The following is a 23,011-nucleotide window of genomic DNA, read 5'->3' as shown; positions in this document are numbered from 1 at the left end:
CCCCCCCAAGCTAGTGAGGAACTATCTAGGAGGCCCTCTTTGGTCTCACCTACAGGGCTCCCTAGGAAATTCTATGAGGCTTGACAATGAGGAGCAGATAAAAATGGAGCTGGAAGGTAGGGCTTACTGCACCCAGCTCAGATCTTGGCAGAACGCCCCTCCTCCCAGCTGCATCCCAGCAGAGATCTATGCAGCCTGCAGCTCAGAGCACCCAGAGCTGAACTGGTGGCCCCATCAGCTGGAGAGTTCTCTGATTCAGTCCTGTGGAGGCTGCTCCACAGCCTGGGTGGATGCTCCCATCTCATAGTCTAGTCCCCGCAAAAACAAGACATCCTGGAGGATGACAGCGTATTACTGCCAGGCCACACAAGCGGTAGCCTCAGTGTGGGCATCCTGCCAGATTCGCCATATTTGTTGCAGACGTCACTATGGCCCTAATACGTGGTCGGCCACCATGGAGCTGATGAGCACACTCTTCCCACTTCAGTCATGTACAAGGGTCAGACAGCTTGCGTGCCCATCGACTGGACAGTGGGCCATGATGGATTTTCCAACTGGCTCTTGAATTCTGTTGTAATAGTTGAAAATATACTGATAATCTGGACATCCACAGAACATCATGCTGGTCCACGGTAACGATGTCAACATGGTGGTTGGAACAGACAGCCCAAATGTCATTAGGAAGCTTAGTCTTCTCAGTACACATGCACTTCTGAAATCAGTAATATAAAATCAGTACTTCTGATCAATACTGCAAAGATGTAGGAGACCTTCCACATCAGGATTATTTTTAAGAATCCAGTGATGTAAGGGGAGGATCAGATTGCTGTGAATGCTGAGAACATTTCCCGCAACAGCTGACAGTGGAGTTTCCCTCCTCTTGGAGTCAGGCATCAAGGTGTCAGGTGGGTGGGCCAGCTCACTGTGTGCATGCGGGCCAAAGTGGATAGTGTCTACACTGCAGCTCATCAGTTTGACCTGGGAGGTAGACCTGCACTGTAAGCTTGCTTTGGGGGTGGTCTTGACTAGGGAAACTGCTTCACCAAGAACATACTTCCTCTCAGGGACATCCCCACCCAGTGATCAATGGTGGTGGGGGCGTGGGGTGGGCATAAAGAAATTCTCACTTGAGAGCTCGCAGTAGGATCAGCTGAGACTATCACACTATCACACCCCAACTTCGCCTCTGCCCAGCTCTTCTTCCTTCTCTCCCATCCCACAGGTGTTGAACCCAGGAGCCTTCCCCATCAGACATCCTGGTGCTAATCTCAAAGTCAACTACCCAAAGATCCAAACTGCAACATCTCCTATTCAACACATACCACACACACACACACATACACACACACATATACACACACACATACACACACACACACAAATGCACATGCACTGTCCACCACATTTGATTATCCACAGTTGAGGAAACCCTAGACGTGTTGTTACTTTGTTGGTGGTGGGTTTTGATTATTTATTTTTTGCATCATTGTTCATTTTTGGACAGTACTTGATGTCTCCCCTCAGGCGTGGCCCCCCAAGTTCTCCCACACCATAGCCCTGTGATCCGTCACCACTGCCTTTGGGCTCTTTCCTCCCCTGTTTTGACCCCCTCCCTGCCACTCCCCTGCTGTGTGCCTCATGCCTATGGTCAGCTTGCAAGTTTTATCTTTTCCTGACCCTTTGTAAAGACTCTTAAAAACAGCTCCAATCTTTTCAGGAAAGCTGGGCCCCCGGAGGGCATATGCGCAGTTCTGCTGCTCTCCATGACTTGTGTACCTGGAGAGGTCACAGAGCAAACTCCCTCGAGGGGTCAGGTTAGAGGGAACATGTGGTGGCTCCCTCCACCCAGCAGGACCCAAAGGAGCCCAGGAGAGTAGAGCTCAAGCCCATGAGAAGCTGACAGGGTTTCCACGACTGAGTTCTGCCGCAGTGGGCCTGGCATCCCTGCCTTCCACAATGGGGAGCAGAAGAGACCAGAATAACGCTGACAGACAGGGGCAGAAAGACACAGGGGTGAGCTGCGCCAAAGGGAAAGTACTCTGTTCCCCTGGAATCTAGAACAATCCGCCCCCTTCTTTTTCCTCTCAATGCCTTTGACTGATATGTGGACTCAACCAATCTGGAGAAGTGGTGCAGGAAGGAGAACAGATTGTTTGAACAGGGAAAGGTGAGAGGGTACCTGGGTACGGGAGTGAAGAGCAGCAGCGGGGGGCCCGCTGACCTTCCACCTCAGTCAGGTGCTCATCCCCCAGCCTGGCAGTTGCAGAAATCACAGGGGCAGAGTAGACAGACCACAGGCTTCAGTGCGATGCTTAAGTCTAACTTGTGTTTCATGACGACCCTGTCAGTCACTGAGCCAGGGTGTGTGTGTTCCCCAGCTTTCTAAGGAAGCGGATTAGCAGTGAAAGTAAAAGGAGAAAAAGTCTTTCTCCCAGACATATCCCAGTTTTTAGAAGATTCTCTCTTCTAAAAATGCCCTTCATTTTCCCAAGTCTTCTGCGTAGATGAGACACTGGGTAGCCAACCTTGCTTAATCACATCTAATCTCTTCATCTTACATTCCCCAGCAGCCCCTTCATGAATAACTTATTTTCCCTCAGGTATGTTCTACAAATTGCACTCATTTGTATTTCATTAGCTCTTTGGAATCTAAGATCAAGCGCTGAGCGAGGAATGGAGTCAGAGCCTTTCCTGTTGCCAAGCCCAGAGCACGTTCTACCACACGCTCAAGTCCACACACACTCATGCCCGCCCATCCAGAGTCAGACCCCATTGCTGGTGGTCAGTCATGCATATTAGCATCTGCAAATTTTGCAATCTGTTCAACACAGAAAATAGCAGATATCCTATTAAGAAGTCTGTTCTTAGAGGGCGGTCAAGAAAATGTAAGGAGAAAAACACGTGGTGTGTGTGTTATGTTTGAGTGTCTGTGTGTGTGTGTGTGTGTGTGTGAGTGTGTTAAAGCAGAAAATTATCAAATTGGAAAACAATGGATCCTGTGCACAATTGTTTCAGAGATACTTTTATAAAAATGTAAGAATATGCATGTGGATAAATTTTGAGATTCAGAAATTGTCCTGATGTTTTACTGTTTACTTGATGGGGAGTTTAGAAAATTATGTGTTGCTTCATTGGAAAGTAAAATAGGAACAACTAGGTTCTTATAAAGTAAGCAAGATGCCAAAATACCATGGTACCATCCTACCATGTAAGGTAAGGATTTGATCACTGATTAACTCTCAGATTCAAAGTATGGACAAATACTCACCTTAAAAAGCTTTGTCAAATTATATACAAGTTAATTTTACCAATAATGTATTGGAGTGTGAAGACTAGGTTCATTTAGAAATTTAGATTAGTTACCTCTGAACATAGGTACAAATATCTAGTTAAGAAAAATGTCAATTGGCAATGATGATGCCAGGGAGGGGGACGAGGGTGGTATCAAAAAATATTGGCTCCGTTCCTGGACCCAGTCTGCATGCCTTAATCGTTATATCGTGAAAAACTCATCAAAATTTTATGGGGTAAATGTTAACAAACCATCGTTAGAAAAGAAAAAGTGCAAGCTGAAAAGAATGCTTAATAACGTGCCTGATGTGAGCCAGCTAGAAAGCAGATATTTCAATGTGGCATAAGTGAATGAGTAAATAAATGTTCATTCCTGAAATTCTATTTAACTGCCCATCCCATCTGCCCATTGTCAATCTGAATGAATAAAACACTTTGTGGGCATGATGACATTTGAATCCAGGTCATTCGTGAGGCAAAGTCTTGGAGGATCTCTAAGGAAACACGTTCTGTGCTTCACGCATATAAGAAACAGTCAAAAGAACCAGAACACAGAGAAATCTCAAAAAATTGTATAGAGAAAAAATGAGATATAGGCACAGTTTATTAAAATAAATGGAAGAATATTTCATATAGAATATGTGTTCAGAGACTAATCATTTTTAATATTTAATATTAAACTGAATAGAGGGATTAGCTCTCTTTTAGAATGAAAATTCTTCCTCCCAAGTCCATACTATCCTCACAAGGAGACTGAGAGGTTTTTCAAATGAAAGGAAGCTCAGCCTCCAGGACCGTGAAGCTGGCAAGTTGTCCACATGGAATTAATTTAGTCACGACCCTGTGGGGGCGAAGTGAGGCAAGAGGAAGCATAGACTTGACTTGTGATTGCTCTTTTGAGAATGTGTGTTGAATGGTAGGACCTTCTCCATTTTAGCTGCATGATCATGGAAAAAATCAACCAAACCAGCAGTGTCTCTGAGTTCATCCTCCTGGGACTCTCCTCCAGGCCCGAGGACCAGAAGCCCCTCTTTATTCTCTTCCTCACCATGTACCTGATCACCATAACAGGGAACCTGCTCATCATCCTGGCCATCCATACTGATCCCCAGCTCCAGACCCCCATGTATTTCTTCTTGAGTGTTCTGTCTTGCACTGACCTTTGCTTCACCACAACCATCGTCCCTAAGATGCTAGTCAACTTCCTGTCAGAGGTGAAGACCATCTCCTATGCTGGGTGTCTGACACAGACGTATTTTTTTTATGCTTTGGGTAACACTGACAGCTGCCTTCTGGCAGTCATGGCCTTTGACCGCTATGTGGCCATCTGCGACCCCTTCCACTATGTCACCACCATGAGCCACCGCCGCTGTGTCCTGTTGGTGGCCTTCTCCTGTTCATTTTCTGCTCTCCACTCACTTCTCCACACAGTTCTGCTAACTCTTCTCAACTTCTGTGGTGCCAACGTGATCCACCACTTCCTCTGTGATATCAACCCTCTGCTGAAATTGTCCTGCTCTTCCACATTTGTCAATGAGATGGTGATCATGATCGAAGGCCCTGTTGCTTTGGTGACCCCCTTTCTCTGCATTGCTTTCTCTTACATGCGCATCCTCATCGCAGTTCTCAAGATGCCTTCTGCTGCTGGAATACGCAAAGCCTTCTCCACCTGTGGTTCCCACTTGACGGTGGTGGTTCTGTTCTATGGAAGCATCTTCTATGAGTATTTACAGCCCTTGTCCAACTACTCTGTTAAAACCCGGGTGGCAACGATTGTCTACACAGTTCTGTCCTCTATGCTAAACCCTTTTATCTACAGTCTAAGAAACAAAGACATGAAGAGGGGCCTGGGGAAGCTGATGGGCAGGAGGAAATCCTAGCAGACCTCTTTGTGCATGTTCATGGGTATCTCTGCTTCCCTGTACCTGTTGGTTCCTGACACACAATCTAAACTCTGGTAAGTCAGTACATGTAGCTCATGTGTTACAGATGTTGATTATGACCACTTCTTTCCACATGCAACAGTCAACCACTGAGACTTTATTATGATTTAATAATTGGCTCAAGAGCTAAAGAAAATTCATATTCATACATTTCCCCGCCCCCACCATTTTCTTCCTCAGAAAACCACATCTTTTTCATTCCCTCTCAGTACTGTAGAAACCTTCATTTTCCACAAAAATTCCTGAAACAAATTTGTGTCTGTTCAAAGACTTGTGATTCCCTTGGCATCCTTCTTATATTAATGAACTTCTGTTGTCAGTTTTCCTAGAATTTTGAAGTCATGACAAGGACTTCAGAAAATAGAGACAGAGAGATGGAGACACCCATAAATTTGGACTCTCCACCAAAGCAAGCAATTGTCTGGCCCTCTAGTTTATGAGGAGCCAGCCTCTTTCCCCCACCATAATTTTGACAGCAGAATATTCTGGATTCTACAGTCTGACTTTTTGCCCTGATTAATCAAATGACTGAGCATTTCAATGCACAATGGCCTGATGACCAGGATGGGGTGCAGGGAATCCGAGTTACCTCGAGTCCCCCTACTGAGTTCACCTGGTACTTGTCCCTCAGAGACTCTCCTCTCGCCTTTGATCCCCCTTCTACAGTCCCACAATCTGCTATCACCATAATTCAAGATTTTCCTCATTTCTGTATTTTAGATCTCATTGTTGTATGTACTTAGAATTAACTTCATTATCTTTTGAAGAGAGAATTAAAACCCAAAACCCATATGTGAATGCTGAAGGCAGACAACCAGGGGTTTTCAGAGCCAGACAGAAGCATATTGGGTTGTTCTGGGAAGAGTCCAGTGTGGCAGGCAAGGACTGTTCTATTTGCTTTTGCTTTCATCCTTTATTCTCCATGATTCTTTCAGAGATCTTAGACCTTATTGTATTTTGTAGATTAATATTTTGATCATTTGCTATTCTCCTGTCTCATTCACAGAGATATTAATATTAATGTTCATGCAGGGTCTGTGAATCTGCATTTTAATAGTGCCCCCAGAGAAAAATAACTTGACCTTTATGTGAGAAGGTGCATGTTTTACTAATTTGAAGGGATGTATGCACTCCTATATTCATTGCAGTCAGTTACAATAGCCAAGTTATGGAAACAATCTAAATGCCCAAGGACATAGCAATAGATCAGAAAAATGTGGTGTATTTATACAGTGGAATACTATGGGAAAATGTAAATTAAAGGCACAATGTGACTGACTGAACGCTGGGAGAAAGGTTACAATTAAAAAGACAATACAAAACTTTTGGTAGGATTTGGAGCAACTGAAACTCTCATGTTGATGGTGGGAATGTAAAATGATATTAGCACTTTGGAAAACAGTTTGACAGTTCCTAACAAAATTAAACATACAACTCATCTATTTATATTTTTTAAAAAGCGTGTGCAAAAAAGTCACAGCAGCTATATTATAATAGACCCAACTAAACACAACTCAAATGTTCTTTTAACTACACTTAATATGAGTGTGTCTAAGAAGGGAATGTTGGTGTGGCACTCTTATAAATCAATGAGTTTCACTCTAGAACTGTCTCTTAGGATGATGGGAAGTCTTGAGCTTACTTGTAGTGAATGCACTTGCTAAGTTCATATGCTCACCTGTCAGTCCTTGAGGAACACAAAACTTTTTTGGTGCATGTCATGTATTTGAATTAGTCTAGTGGCAGCAACACTGTGGTCACGTAACATGAGCTCAGAGAACTAAGAGGGACTGAGGGAGGTGAGAGCTTAAGTATATTAAGTAGAGATTATTTTCCTGAAGACGCATCACTGAGTCTACATGGTCGCTAGAGGGAGTCTTCTTCCTCCAGAAACATGATGGAGCATTGACTAAATTGGAGAACGCATTCCCTTCTCGTGAGGGAACAATGTGAGCAGGAACAGCGATATATTTGAACAGCAGTGACAGTTGTGCTTTAAGCTCAGACAAGAGAACGTTCTTTGTGGGGACACTGTGACCAGTCAAGAAATACAGCAAGACGTGGCAGGGAAGTATGGTGAGTACAGTGTGCCCTCAGAGCCACTGCTCAAAAATTAGAAAGGTGCTTTGGCGCTTTGTGATATGATGGCAGAGTTTGAACAGGTTAGGGATCAACTTTGGTTCATCCCCCTGGGAGACAGATAGGAAAGACTTTATAACAGTACTTGAATACTTGAATCTTGAGTTTGTAAAAACTTATTCCTGAGTGTAGAGGAATCAAATAAGAAATCGGGGTGGGGGGAAGTAATTATAATAAATTAAAAATCAAAATCAATAGGTAACTATAAATCAGAGACATTCTGCAGGGGAGAGGTAGGGAGAGGGTTCCGAAATGGGTGGGAAGAGCACAAGGGACACGGGTGAACTGGTGGTGGGAATTTCACAGGGCTACACCTGAGAGAAGAAAGCATACATTTTACAAAAATGAACAATGATGTAAAATATATATAAAATAAAAAAATCTTACTCCTTGTCAGTGAAATATAATTATGCTCCCAGACCAAATGGAACCTAGAGTTTCTGAGCAATGACCTTTACCAACTCCACCATTTATGTGATGTTATATGAGATGATATTTTTGCTAGGAAGATTAGCATATTGATGTGGTTATAATAACTGATATGGACATGTTAAACATCATTTAATCTCTCCGCCACAGCTAGATGGCTTAGAAAATAATTTTTAGGGCCAAATTACTGAAAAATGAAAGTGGAACATAGCTATCAAATGGTTGTCAGGTATAAAAAAATTGGGGGGAGGTCAAACGAAAACTTCCAATCACGTAATACCCATGGAGACTTATTGGCCAGAGAAAGGTGAATTTAGCTTTAGAAAAATTATGCATGCAACTTAATGGCTTTGATGAAGTTTATAAAAAAATGCAAGTGGGGGCCTCCCTGGTGGCACCCGGGTTAAAGACAGCTCTTTCAGGCTATCCCAGTCACTGCAGCTGACCAGGGAGCAACCCACATGGCACAGCAGACCTCTCCTGTCTTGCCCGCTGCTCCCCTCAGCAGTATATTTCAGTAGATCCTCCTGTTCTGCTCCCCACTGTCTCTGGAGAATCCTCTGACCCCCCGCACGTCTGGCTTACACCCCAGTTCTTGTATGCATAAATAAATAAATCTTTTTTAAAAATGCAAGTGGGCTGAGAGCACGATGAGGGGAGTGGGGGGAGCCCAGTGGACTGTGGTGGAGGAATATGGCTGTGTTGTTGGAATCCTATACTCTGAATCATATATAGTATTGTAAACCAATGTTACTTCAAATTAAAAAATTAAAATTTAATTTTAAAAGGTGCAAGTGATAATGGAAAAAAGAGGGAAAGAAATGATCCAGTTGAATAAGGTATATCAGAAATCTTCTGAGGGACTAGAATCATAGTTTGATATTGTTAGGAAGGAATACCAACTCCTAATTGGATGACCCAGGTCCTACTGTGCAAAGTTTTAAAATATGCAAAGTTTTAAAATTGTGCTTCAAATATTATGGAAGTTATTACATTAAGAATTGTTTTTTTTAAATGCCTAAGGAATATGTGACAAGGAACTGTTGACAAATGTCAGGGGTAACCTGGAAGGAAAGAATTAATAGGTAGACTAGAATAATTTCTTCATTTTCTACAAAACCTGAGAATTTGACTCTTGATTCCCCATCTTGCAACATTAAGTCAAAGAATGTAGTCGTATGCCATATCCAAGATGAGATAGCACCCTGCTATTTAGTGAACCTACAAGCCATACCTGTTTGTCAAGATTACCTTACTGGGTAAACTATTAAAATACACCTATCACATGATCGAGCAATTCCACTCCTTGGTATTTATCCAAAGAATGCCAAAACATGAGTTCAGAGGTATTATGCACGCCTTTGTCCACCGCAGCACTGTTTAGTCAAGTTATGGAAACAACTGCCCAACAACACATGAGTAAATAATGAAGATATAGTACATATACACAATGGAATATTGCCCGCCTATAAAAATAGATAGAATCTTTCCTTTTGCAACAACATGGATGGAACTGGAGGGCATTATGCACAGTGAAATAAGTCAGAAGGAGAAAAACAAATACCAGAAGATTTCACTCACGTGGAAGATGGAAAAACAAAGGAACAGACAAAACTAAACCAAATCAAAAGTTAGCAACAAATGAAAAGGGACTCAATCCTGTTCATCCTCAGAGACATGGAAAATAAAAGCACACTTGCTGGTGAAGTGCAAGAATTTTATGCTATGGGTCGAAGAAAGTTGCAACAAGCACACTAGGAAAAATGATTTGCACTGCCTGCTGTAATTGAATCTCTGACCCTGGCTATACCCAGAGAAAGGTGTGAAAATATGTCCACACATCTACCAGAATGTTTATGGCAACATTAGTCAAAAGCACCAAGAACTAAAAAAAAAAAAAAAAAAATATATATATATATATATATATATATACAAATGTCCAGTAAAGATAAAATCATGAATTAAATTGAAATACAGCCTTGCTAGAGGATACTATAAAACAATGAAAATGAACCAGCTAGAGCGAAATGCTAAATAAATAAATAACCCACACACACACTAAAATCTCTGAAACATAATCTTGACCCAAAGAGGCCAGATACAAAAAGAATGCCTTTTTAATTTATTTGTACAAAGATCAAACAGGAAAATCTAAATCTAACCTCCAGTGGTAGACCTCCGAAGAGGGTACTGTGTGGAGCAGGGAAGGGTAGCGGCCTGTAGGGGGCGTGGGGGCGCGGGATTCCGAGGTACTGCATAAATGGGTGCTTTTTGGGGTCACAACTCAGCTCTCTCGTGGCTTGAGTAATTTTCGGTATGTGTGTTGCACTTCCTCTCAATCTTTTCAAATTAATAAATTTTGGGGAAATGATTAAGATGATTTGGCAAATAATGTGCCCTTCAGCTTGTAATGATTTCTTCAGCAACGCAAGCTTCTGCAAGCCCTTTCTGTAAAGGGCCACATAGGAAATGCTTTACAGCCACATGGTCTGTCTCTGCTGGGACAATGCAAGAGATAATATGAAAGTAAATAAGTATCCGCTTTCCCATAAAAACTATTTCAAGGACAGATGGCTGATCTGGCCAGTGGGTCATACATTATTGATTCCTGATGCTTATGGTTCAGTTGAGTTAGATGCCAAATGAAATATATTTTATACTTATGTTAATTTATATTAGTATTCCAGTGGTTAAATATTTTTCATCAGTGTTATATGCTCTGATAATGCTGTTCCATGGAGGAAATGTGACAGAACAATAAAATGGCATGGCTTCATTTGAGGATGTGCTTATTACTGAATGGAAAATCTCTGCTGGGAATGGGAGGGGAGACTTTCATTTTTTACTAACTAAATATCTGAATTATTTGAATACTTTTACAATGAGCTTTTACAGTAATACTTCTGAAATTTAAAAACAGAGCTACAGGGCCTCCCCTGGTGGCCCAGGTGGTTGACCACAGTGCTGTGAAGCTATCCGTAGCCTCTGCAGCGCCAGTTCGATCCCGGCCAGCGAGGGTCCCACATGGCGGGGCAGACCTCTCCTGTCGTGCCCGCTGCTCCCTTCAGCAGTGTATTTCGTCAGTCTGCCTGTTCTGTTCCCCGCTCTGTCTCTGGTGAATCTTCTCACCCTCCCACGCATCTGGCCTGTGCCCCGGTTCTTGTATAAATAAATAAATCTTAAAAAATAATAATAAAATAAAATAAAAACAGAGCTACTAGAGGAAAGTTCCAGGCTAAAATTATGGTGGCCCCACTTTTTGACATAGAAAATTTGGTGGCCTTGATCAGTGTGTTACAGCAGACTCGAGATTGCTCTTCTGTGGGAAGCTTATCTTTTCCAGGGGAACTTCCCAAGCTCATATCCCAGCAGAGGTGAGTTCGCTTCCCCCAGCAGGCCAGGGTGTGTTGTCTTACATTAACTAGAATGTGCAAAGGCCTCTATCCTTGTTTGGCACCTCAACCTCCCCAGACAGATCTCGGTCCTAGCCCAATATGGCTGACCGAGAAAGCTAGTTGCTCAGCCTTGACTCTTGCTCACTGGAACTCACCACCCCCAAAACAACTAGCAAAATCTACCAGAGTTAAACGGCACTCATAGAGGACTTCCTAAGGATCATTTCTGTGGATCAATAGCTCGTCATCTCTTTTAGATCAAAGATCCATGTGAGAATTTAAAGAAAACAATGAATGTCATTCCCGGAAGTAAAAATAACATTTTTCTATATACATACAAAAAGCACATGCCATGTCAGAGGGCGCGCAGGGCCCTGAATCCCCTCTGACCAGGCTCTAGGAGAGGCAGAGGGGTCTCTACATTAAGAACCACCATCCTGGGCCTCCCCTGATGGCGCAGAGGTTGAGCACTGGGCTGCGAAGCTGCCCGCAGCCTCTGCAGTGCCGGTTCGATCCCCGGCCACCGGCAAGGGTCCCACATGGCGCAACAGACCCCTCCTGCCACCCGTTGCTCCCCTCAGCAGTGTACTTCGTCAGTCTGCCTGTTCTGTTCCACACTCTGGCTCTGATGAATTCTCTCACCTTCCTGCACTTCTGACTGTACCCAGCGCTTGTATAAATAAATAAATAAATCTTTAAAAAAAAAAAAAAAGAATAATCATAACTTAAAAAAAAAAAAAGAACCACCATCCTTAAGTGAAGACTAATGTTGAAATAAGTCACACCATCAGGGACTGCACGTCTGCCCTGCCACGTCTCCTCAGGACCACTTCCAGGAAATTGGATCCTGCCAGGATGCTCCCTAGGCCTCCCTGAGGACCTTTAGTTGAATTTGCTGTTTCTTCTAAGGACCTCAGTAAAAAGGCTTTTCTCTGTGTTGCTCAGTAACCACAAGAGATATTTCTCTTAGATCACAGAACCAGAAGTGGTAGTACATCTCCTAAGTAACCAATTTGTTTTTATCTCTTGGATACTGATAATGACCTCCGCACCCCCTTCACTTTGGTTATTAGTAAGCTTAGCATTAAATGAACTCCTAATGAGGGTTCTACAACTTTCTACTGATCCCCCACATCTGCCTCTCACTCACCACCATCTGCTTCCTACACTTTCCTTTGTGTGTGCCTTGTCCCTCAGCTATTTTTAATTTATTTTATCTTGTTGTCACATCTATATTCCTAAACAACCCCATTCTTCTTAGAAGAAAAAGTAAAGAAAAGGGAAAGAGAAGGAAAGAACAAGCAAGACAAAAAGTAAGTGGAGTCAAGAAAAATCCAGTCAGCCAAGCAGTTGGTGAGTTCTGTTCCACCAACAGGGCTACCAACTCTGGGGTATCCCTGGGTATAACTTTCAGGAATGTAAAGTATAGATTAAGAGAATTCTAGTCTCTCTCCTGAATTTGTAATGAACAATATCCTGTGATATATATGGAAATTCTTTACCATGCTTCCCAGCATTCCATGCGCCAGGCCTGCATGACCCAAAAGCCACAGGTGCTGCCTGGAAGACAGAAGATTCCACACCAGCTAGCAGAGGCCAGTGACTGGAAGGAGCTGTTGGCCACTATAGTAGCTGACACAGGAAGAGTTTTTAGGGCTTCTCCAATCAATAAACCATGTAAAACATTATTCAAAATCCATACTGAAAATCCAGCATCCTTGAAGTCCAAAAACTCTGATAAACCAACAAAACCAACCTCATAAACCATAAACCAATAAAAAAAAATCTCTAATCTACCTTCATCACTTGTTCATGGCCTGGTGCACACACATCTTTCCATTATCTGAAAGCTGTGCCCCCCATATTACTCTATCCTGACCCCCCAAAAAACAAACTAGCAATCTACCTGTATCGACACCCCTATCTTCCAAAATACTGCCTCATGTTCCTCAACTCTTGCTTACTGCACAAAAGGGGAAATTAATCTCACAAACGGGAAAGTTGAGTCATCCCTTTGATATGGTACCATCAATCTCAGAGGCTCTGGGAATATTCTCAACAACAACAAAGGGGCACCAACCATTCTCCATGCCCTTGAGCTGTGTTTTGCTTTCCAAATTTGGAGAAGCAGAGCAGACCCTGAGAGACAGGAAGGTGCGCGAATACCCCCAGAGCACAAGGGCCCCAAGGAGGCCTGGCAAAGGCACTCAGAACAATGATAGGAGTCTCGGGACACAGTGACTCAGGCTATTTTTGTCTTCTGAAAGGAACCCCAATGGATAAGTTAAAACATTATTCCATCTCCCAATGGTGTCAGGATGGGACCAGGGACCAGAGGTGGGGAATGAGAAAGACATCTGTCGGGAAGACCTGCTATCTGTGTTGATCCCGCCCCCTCCTTGTCTTCCCTGGGTTCCTTCAGGCAAAGGTGAGGAGAGAATGTAGGAGCTAAACCCCTTAGCTGAGATGTGGCTCCTGAATAAATTTGCAAACATGCTCAGAAAACATCTGGAGAGAGTGTGTGCAGAGAAAAAGCTCTAGAAGTAAGAAGCAGGCAGGACTCGAGTCCACACCTACCAGGTACGCCTTTTTCCCGGCCCCATTGTGAAAACAGTTCCAAAGTGCCTGTGAAAACCTTGGCAAAAGTCACATTGAGTGTTTTGATAAGATATCAGCAAATCAGGAAAGAGTTATTTATTAGTAATTGTCCAAATTAATGGAACGAAATCCAATGTTACTTATGTGGAAAAAAGGAATACGTGGCCACTATGATTAAGCTCTGGTTCATATGTTTGGTTAACCTAAGTGCAGACCAGGCAGGCTTCCAAAATGGAGACTGGTTACTTACTTTACCAAGTTATTTTTCCCGACCTCCTAGTAGACATGTGCAAGGTTTGAGCCTGGGGGAGCTGCCCCCAGGGTATCATGCTTTTATATGTGTTAGTTCCGGGGTCCCTCCATCAAGTCTATAAGGCAGTGCCCTCCTCATCCCCACTCTGGATGGAGAACCATGTCACCAAAACATGAGGCAGCTTGTCTAGATGCTTCCCCAACAAAGCCCATGTTCCCATGATTCAGCCTCCGCACAGGAGGAGTGCAGTACCAGGCTAAGCAAGTCTTTCTTTCAGGGAGAAGCCAAAAGGCCCACGCTCCATCTTGGTTTTAACAATAAAATATCATCATATTTAAGGTCCTTCATCCCATCAGATCTCAATTTCCCTCTTCTTTAAAATGAGGGGGTTGGACTCCATGATTCTAAGTTTCTCCAGCTCAGAGCCCCTCCATTTTTTTTTTTAAAGATTTATTTATTTATGCATACAAGACCTGGGGTATAGGTCAGAGGCTCGGGAGGGTGAGAGGATTCACCAGAGACAGAGCAGGGAAGAGAACAGGCAGACTGACTGAATACACTGCTGAGGGGAGCGGTGGGTGAGACAGGAGAGGTCTGCTGCACCATGTGGTTGGCTCCCTGGCCAGCCGGAGATCAAACTCAGGCTGCAGAGGCTGCGGATAGCTTCATAGGTTGTGTCTTAACACCTTGCGCCACCAGGGAGGCCCAGGCCCTCTGTTTTAAGCATGAAGCTAGAAGAATCCAAAAGGTGCCCTCTGGGGAGAAGTCTCAGCATGGCTGGGTGGGCTGCCCCACCTGCAGGGAATGAAATGCAGCGAGGGTCCTCAGCCAGCGGTGCCAGGCCCACTGCATGTCTTCTTTCTATCTGTCCAGAGCCCTAAGTGACCACCCAGGCATTTTTTCATTCCACAAATATTTATCAAGCAACCATTGTGTTCTGGGCACGGTGCCAGGGGAGTGAAATAACCAAGAGCCAGACACGGTCCTCTTGCTTAGGCAGCTCACAGTCTAGGGGAAGAAAGAGAGTATGAAGATCCTGACCATCCTGTGTGTGTGTGTGAGGGGAGCCTGCCCCAGCACAGGGGGGCGGACGAGGGCCAGGCTTCTGGAAGGGTATGTTTTCTAGTCTAGGCCCCAAGAGTGAGGAGCCAGCACTAGGGCTAACAGACGAGGAGAACAGGCACTACAGGCGAAGGAGCAACAAGTCTCTAAGACAAGGAGAAGCAAGAAATGTTAACACCTGGAGCAGGAACTCGAGGAGCTGGGAAGGGGGCAGGGAGCCCAGCAGGAGCCTCGTCATGGGAAGCTCAGCAGGTCACAGGAAGGAGTTTGGCCTTTCATCCGTGAGTAATGGGGACGTTTATGCAGCAGGAAAATGACTGTTGTGGGTTAAGAAAGATAAACTGGAACCCTAATCCCCTGTACTTCAGAATGTGATCTCACTTGGGGAAAGGGCCTTTACAGAGTAATCAAGTTCAAACGAGGTCATGAGAGGGGCTCTTAATCCAACACGTCTGGTGTCCTCACAGAAAGCAGAGATTTGGATACAGAAATGCATGCATGTGATGGATGGCAAGGTGAAGAGATGCCAGAAGACCACCCTCCACAATCCAAGGAGCCCCTTCTCTCAGAGCCCTGGGGAGGACCGAACTGACCTGCCAGCACCTTAACTTTGGGCTTTTAACCTCAGCACAGTGAGACAGTGAGCTGTTGTTTAAGCCACTCAGTTTGTGCTACTTTGTTCTGGTGACCCTAGCAAATCAATACAGTGACTTCTACAGATTTGCATTTTAGAAAAACCGATCTGCTTACAGGAATGGAGAATAAACAGGCCAGAGGGAGGCCATCTTGGAGGCAGGAGATAATAAGGGTCTCTGTGAGGACAGTGATGGTGGAGACAAGAGAGGTCGGCAGGCTGAACGACTTCTCAGAGGCATCTCCAAGATGTGGTCATAAGTTGACTGTGAGGAATGAGGAACCAAGAGCAGTTTCTGATCTGTTTGTAGCTCAGGTAGACACAGGGCCAGAGCAAAGTCATCACCCACCCCATCGGGAATGGCTGACACGCATTCTATCCACACCAGCCACTGAGGGAAACGCCACGAGTGACTTTCTGCAGCTTAAAACCCAGGGCTGACTTTCATCTCGAGACATCCCAGCTTCAGTGCCAGGCATGACTTCACTGACAATGTTCCAGACATTGCACTCAGCTCTGAGGATAGAACGGTGTGATAAGAGAGCAGGATTCCTGTATGTTAGGTCAGAGAGAAGACAAAGATTAATCACATAAATGAGTATTTAATTGCAGACTGTGATAAGTGATATAAAGAAAGGGGGAAAGTTCTGGGAGCACATAAAACAGGGTGGATCCAGAAAAGTATTGGCCGAGCTGATAACCAGATGACAATAGACTGAGAAGAAAAGCTTGTGGGACAAGGACCATCATGAGCCAATGTAGGAAGGAGCCTGACACATTTGAAGAATTGGAGGAAGATCCTGGGGAAAGTCAGCATGAGATGAGACTGGAGAGAAGGGACTCAGCAAATATGAAATGAAGAGGGACTTGGTGCTAGGTTGACTAGTGTCCCCCTAAATTCATACCCATCCAGGTCCTCAGAATGTGACCTTATTAGGCAGTAGGGTCTTTGGAGATATTATCAAGTTGAAGATGAAGTCTTACTGGATTCAAGTGGCCCCTAAGTCAATGGCAGATATCCTTATAAAAGGAAGTGTGGGCACAGACACAGAGAGAAGAGTCCTATGGGAAGACAGCCACATGGAGACAGGTAGGGAAAGCAGTGATGCGTCTACGAGCCAAGGACACTACGCGGCCTGCCACCACCTGTAGTTAGGAGAGAGGCCCAAGCAGGTTCTCCCTCAGAACCTCCAGCAAGAGTCAACCATGCTGACAACCTGATTTTTGACTTCTAACCTCCGGAACTGCAAGAAAAGACATGTCTACTGATTCAAGTTTCCTGATTGATGGTATTTTGTTAAGGCAGCCCCGGGAAAGTAGCATAGACTTTCAGCAAAAGAGTTACGTGATCATGGTTTCAATATTAAAATATCAGTGACTGCAGTGCAGAGCCTGGATGAGGGAAGCAAATGCACCCTGGGGTGATACTGTAAACACCCAGGTGGGAAATGATGACTTTCAATAGTGCTGGAGGGAGGAGATAAGAGTTGCAAGATTCAAGAAATAGTTGGGAGTTGGGAGGTAAAGCCATGGCAATCCTTGTCGAAACCAGGCCCGTGCTGATGGGAAATAGACAGGATAGGAAAAACAAAAAAGTCATTCCATTTCCAGCAAACCCCACCCCTGCATGCGTCATCTAGCCCTAGCCCCCTCTGTTCTCACGGCCAGAAATCCTTGCCCTTCTCCTCTTCACTTAGTCAGGCCGGGCTCTGCTTCCCCTGCTGCTAGCTGCTTCGCCAGACCTGTCCCAGTTAGCCCTCTGACGGGCATTGCTTGTGATTTACAAGCTCCTCTCTGACATGATTCTCACTTTTCTATTGGAGCAGGTTTTATTTTATCTTATGTAGGAGGAAAGTGAAACTCAGAGCAATAAGGGACTTTGCCTAACACTCACTGTGCATATAAAGTAGAGCCGGGAGCAAACCTACCTCCTCTGAATGTTTTCCTCTGTCCTGTCGCAGCTCCATAGAAACACAGCCTCAGGTCAGCAGGAGACTTGAGAAAGGACAGTGACCATCAGGGACTACCCTCAACATTGATTTTGAAAGCCTGACAGTCACTGAAATAAAGATGTTAAGGTAGAAGTTTTCCACAGTGAAGATAACGTCCTTGAATATACGTTCCCGGCTTAAACACTTGAGGCTTTACTGAAGGGTGTGGCCTGTTCGTTGATGCTTCCAGGCTGCGTGGTCTTGAGCTTAACTCCATCAGCCTCATTTTATTATCTGGTGAAAGGGAATGCTGTTGAGAGCCAGACACACAGAAAGTATTTAGCTCAGTGCCTAATATAGAGTGGGGCCTTAATACATCTCCAGCATAAACATTACCGTTCGCCTTGGTTTCATATTCATTTTCAAATCATACAAGACACAAATGAATATTTTGTCTATAAAGTCTCACACGCTGAGGTGAAGAGTAGTTAAACAACAGAAAGGATAAAGGTTATGGGATTATTTTCCTTCAAATTTTTGAGAATTGGGCCTCCCCGGTGGCACAGTGGGTTGAGCGCAGCACTGTGAAGCTGTCCGCAGCCTTTGCAATGCGGGTTTGATTCCTGGCTGGCCAGGGAGCACATGGTGCGGCAGACCTCTCCTGTCTTGCCTGCTGCTCCCCTCAGCAGTGTCTTCGGTCAGTCTGCCTGTTCTGCTCCCCACTCTGTCTCTGGTGAATCCTCTCACCCTCCCTCACCTCTGGCCTGTACCCCAGTTCTTGTATAAATAAATAAATCTTAAAATAAATAAATAAATAAAATTTTAAAGATTTTTTTTTTGAAAATTGTTTTATTGTATTTCTTATTGAGGTAATGTTGGCTTACAACACTGTATTTGACTAGGAGGTATAAAAATCACACCTCTTCATTTTCAGATACATGTTACTGCACCACACCCACTGCCAAAGCACCAATTATCCGCTTTCCAAGTCCATTGGGCCCAAGGTCATGAGATTTTTCAGAGAAACACAGATTTTTCAAGAATATCCAGAAGCACTGGACAGACAACAGCAGGAAGTAGGAAGGAAGGGCAGGCAGTAAAATAAGAAGCAAGAAAAGCAAAGGAGGGCAAAAGTGGACATGGAGTGGGGAGGTGCTTCCCGCCACCATATTACAGACAAGGGTGCCCAGAGGTTAAATAGTTTGCCCATGGTCCACAGCTAGTAAAGTAAAGATGATTTTAAAATGTTTGCTGATACCACACTGTACTTCTGTAACCATACCTGTAGCATTTTATTCACTTAATTGTTTCAAAGTTTCTGTTTGCCCCTAGGCCATCATGACTTGAAGACTAGGAGTTGAGACTCCCTTGTGTCCATAACTTGGGTTGGTTCCCAGTGAATATTTAACATGACAATACTGAATAATTGTGAAAGCGTAAATTTCTAATGTCTAAGAATTTTTTAATAAATAGGTTCATAAGGAACGTATTTTTTTGGCCCAACTTTAATGAAAAGATTGACTCTCAAAAGGTGACTATCAACACTGGGTGCCTGTGGTGGCATTCATCTTATTTACATGATTTACTTCATTGTTCTGTTTTGTTTGCAAGGATAGTAGAGAGATGAGACTCTGAAGCTGACATATCTGAATAAGTATTTGTGGGAAACAAGAAAAATATGCATCTCTGAGGTCCACTTGGGATTCTTCCTGACAGAAAACCTACTGATGGCCCTGCATTTAACACACGTTAAACTTACCATTCAATTTGTTTTTGTGTAAGAGAAGGCAGACTCATGAACCATTTATAAGAATCCAAAAAGAGCTGGGAATAAGTTGGAATTTGTGGAAGAAAGTTCTAGAATTTTCTATATTCATGGGTATATGCAGAATCAGGGAGAGGATCAACCAAGCCAACAGTCCTGCTGAGCTTGAGGACCAGAAGCCACTCTTCACCCTGTTCTTCACCATATTCCTGGTCACTGCTACCTAGGAGTGATGGGATACGCTGTGAGTCTCAGGCAGCTATTAAATTTGTGCTAGGCACAAAGCAGGGACTCAATGTACACCTGAATAAAGAAATAAGAAACAAACGTCTAAGTGAAAAACTTGAAAGTATCTGACTTCAGCTAATAAATAGATTTTTCAGACTATAACTGTAACTCAAGGCTTGGGTTCTTAAATCTCGACTTTGTTATAAAGGAAATGAATGTAAGTTAAGCTTTCTTTTTTTTTTTTTTAAAGTGGTAGTTTTTACCATGAGATACCATCTTACACCAGTGAGAATGGCACATATTAAAAAAACTAGCAACAACAAATGTTGGCGAGGGTGTGGAGAAAAAGGAACTCTTCTGCACTGTTGGTGGGAGTGCAAACTGGTCCAACCACTGTGGAAAGCTGTATGGAGATTTCTGGACCTACCAAACATAGAGCTTCCATATGATCCAGCAATTCCACTCCTAGGTATTTACCCAAAGGACACAGAAACATCCATTCCAAAGAACACCTGCACCCCTATGTTTATAGCAGCACTGTTTACAATAGCTAAGCTTTGGAAACAACCCAAATGCCCAAAAATAGATGACTGGATCAAGAAGATGTGGTACATATATACCATGGAATATTACTCAGCATTCAAAAAAGATAAACACATGCAATTTGCAGCAACATGGATGGCGCTGGAAGGGATCATGCTCAGCGAAATAAGCCAAAAAGAAAAAGAAAAATACCGGATGGTCTCACTCATAGCAGGAATCTAGAAAACTTAAATAAGGGACCAGGAAAATGAATAACTATAAGAAAGTGAAAATCAAAATCAACAAAAAACTATGAACCAGAGACACTTTTAGGGGGGCGGGGGTGGGAGGGGAGGGATTGGGGTCAGAATGGGGGGGCTGCAATTGTATGGGGAATATAACAATAAAATTTATTAAAAAAAAAATAAATAAATAAAAAAATAAAGTGGTAGTTTTGGCATCTTTTTTTTTTTAATTAATTTATTTATTTATTTATTTTATACAAGCACTGGGTACAGTCAGAAGCGCAGGAGGGTGAGAGAATTCACCAGAGCTAGAGCGGGGAGCAGAGCAGGCAGAAGGACCGAAGTACACTGCTGAGGGGAGCAGCGGGCAGCAGGAGAGGTCTGCGCGCCATGTGGGACCCTCCTCCGGTGGCCGGGGAGCAGCTGGGGATTGAACCGGTGATGCAAAGGCTGTGGGCAGCTTTGCAACGCAGCACTCAACCACTGCGCCACCGGGGAGGCCCCAGTTAAGCTTTCTTTATAAAGAAAATGATTTAGATATTCTTCGCATGGAAAAAAACTATCATCTATGAGTAGTGGAAGTACAGATGTTTTAAATTTTGTTTCTTCATAGAGGGTCCCAACTCTTGACCCATATACTATTTCTTTTATTTTTAATTACAGACAAACTATAAAATTCAATTTAATCTATTTTGCTTTAAATATTAGTAAAGTGTAGTCCATTTGTGTGGGTTAAAGATGAAGATGAAGACATTTGAAAGGAATGTGACTATAATAGCTAACTTTGGCTAAACCTCAATGCCCAGATATTGGATTAGATGTTGTCTGGATGCTTCTTTGAAGGTATTTTTGGACGGTATTAACATTTAAACCAGTGGACTTTGAGTAAAGCAGAGTATCCTCAACAATGTGGTGCAATGAACATAGGAGTGAATATATCCCTTCAAATTAATGTGTTGCACTCTTTTGATAAATCTAATCAGTTGAAGGTCTTAACAGGACATATACTACCACCCAGAGCATGAGGGAATTCTATCATCAGACTGTCTTTAGAACTGCAGCTCGTCCCTCAGTCTTCAGCCTGCTGTCTGATTTTAAATTTACAAAGCCTCCACAATCATATGATCCGTTCCTTAAAATAAGTACATCTCTCTTAAAATGCTGGATAGCTAGATGATGATAAGGATAGATGAATAGAAAAATGTAGGTAGGTAGGTAGGTGGATGATAGATAATAGATAGATAGATAGATAGATAGATAGATAGATAGATAGATAGATAGATAAAATATGAATATTATCACACAGGAAAAGTTAAACTTTTAACCATAGATGTCATTTAATTAAACCACAAAGAACTTCCCTTAGTGACTAATTAATACCAAAGCAGGGGAGCTAGGAGATTCCCAACTGGACTCTCTCTGGGGCTTTGTCATTAAGATTATAGAATAGACCAAGCCCAGAGGCAGCATCAAGAGCACTGAAACTTTTCTGTTAATTTCACATTCAAAAACTTCTGGCTTCCTCGAGAGGTTATAATCACAGGCACCTTTATCAAGGGTGTTTTCCCAGAGTGGGCCCTACCTAACTCCCAACCTTTGTTATTTAGCATTCTTCCTATTGCCAGAATAACAAACAGGTTTCATCTCTTTTGTCAGTGTTATTTAATTAAAAGTATCTGCCTAAAGATCTAGACACTTCTCCAAAGATGACATATAAATAGCCAACAGGAGCTAAAAATAAATGTTTATCATCAATGAAATGGAAATTAAAACCACAATGAGAAACCACTTCACACCTGTGAGAATGTCCCAGAAACAAGTGTTGGCAAGAATGTGGAGGAAAAGGAACCTTTGTATGCTGTTGGCAGGAGCGTAGACTGGTCCAGCTCCTATGGAAGACATTATGCAGGATTGTCAATGCATTAAAAACAGATCTACCATATGATCCAGCAATTCTACTCCTAGGTATCTACCTGAGGAATGAAAACAACACTCATTCAAAAGAATATATGCACCGCTATGATCTCACTATTTACAATAGTCAAGTTATGGAAACAACCTAAGTGCCCAATGACACATGAGTGGATGGAGTAAGATGTGGTGTATATTCACAGTGGAATAGCACTCAACTGCATATACAAGAGAAAGGATGAAGTTTTGCCATTTGTGATAACATGGATGAACTGGCAGTGACAATGCTAAGTGAAATAAGTCAGAAAGTGAAAGATACTGAATGCTTTCGCTTGTCTGTGGAATATAAATAACCAAAAAACGTATACTGGCAAAATACAGGAAAAACAAATCTTAGGTTAGTGAAAAATGTAGTGGTTACCAGAGGGACCAGGAGAGAGAGGAGATTTGATAGATGGTAAATGAAGCACAGGTCCATGTGGAGAAGTAAAAATGTAACCCCAAAGTGATATAGACATGTAAATGACTGACAAGACTGACAAACTTAATAACAATAAATAAAAAAGCTGGAGAGCTTCACTAAACAATTTCAAGACTTAACTATAAATCTACTTCCTAAAGCTTCAAGCTGAGGTAGTGTTGTCCTAAGGATAAATAAATCAGCA

At 43.1% G+C, this 23,011-nt stretch overlaps 1 protein-coding gene across 1 annotated transcript; it reads left to right on the top strand.

Annotated features, from left to right (window-relative positions):
• The first annotated feature begins 4,223 nt into the window (after nt 1-4,223).
• Nucleotides 4,224-5,181, top strand: LOC119232263 (olfactory receptor 1L8-like). The gene has a single exon (XM_037494233.2). It carries the CDS (start codon nt 4,233-4,235, stop codon nt 5,169-5,171), a length of 939 nt encoding a protein of 312 aa, XP_037350130.2. The 5' UTR covers nt 4,224-4,232; the 3' UTR covers nt 5,172-5,181.
• The last annotated feature ends 17,830 nt before the right edge of the window (nt 5,182-23,011 follow it).

Source organism: Talpa occidentalis, unplaced genomic scaffold, assembly GCF_014898055.3.
Source record: "Talpa occidentalis isolate TD23 unplaced genomic scaffold, MPIMG_talOcc4v2.1 talOcc4.7, whole genome shotgun sequence".
NCBI classification, from domain to species: Eukaryota; Metazoa; Chordata; class Mammalia; order Eulipotyphla; family Talpidae; genus Talpa; species Talpa occidentalis.
This window is presented reverse-complemented; position numbering and strand designations above follow the sequence as displayed.

What these genes read in the sequence shown, in the direction of transcription:
- LOC119232263 (XM_037494233.2), top strand. Translation starts at nt 4,233, where the DNA reads ATGATCATGGAAAAAATCAACCAAACCAGCAGTGTCTCTGAGTTCATC.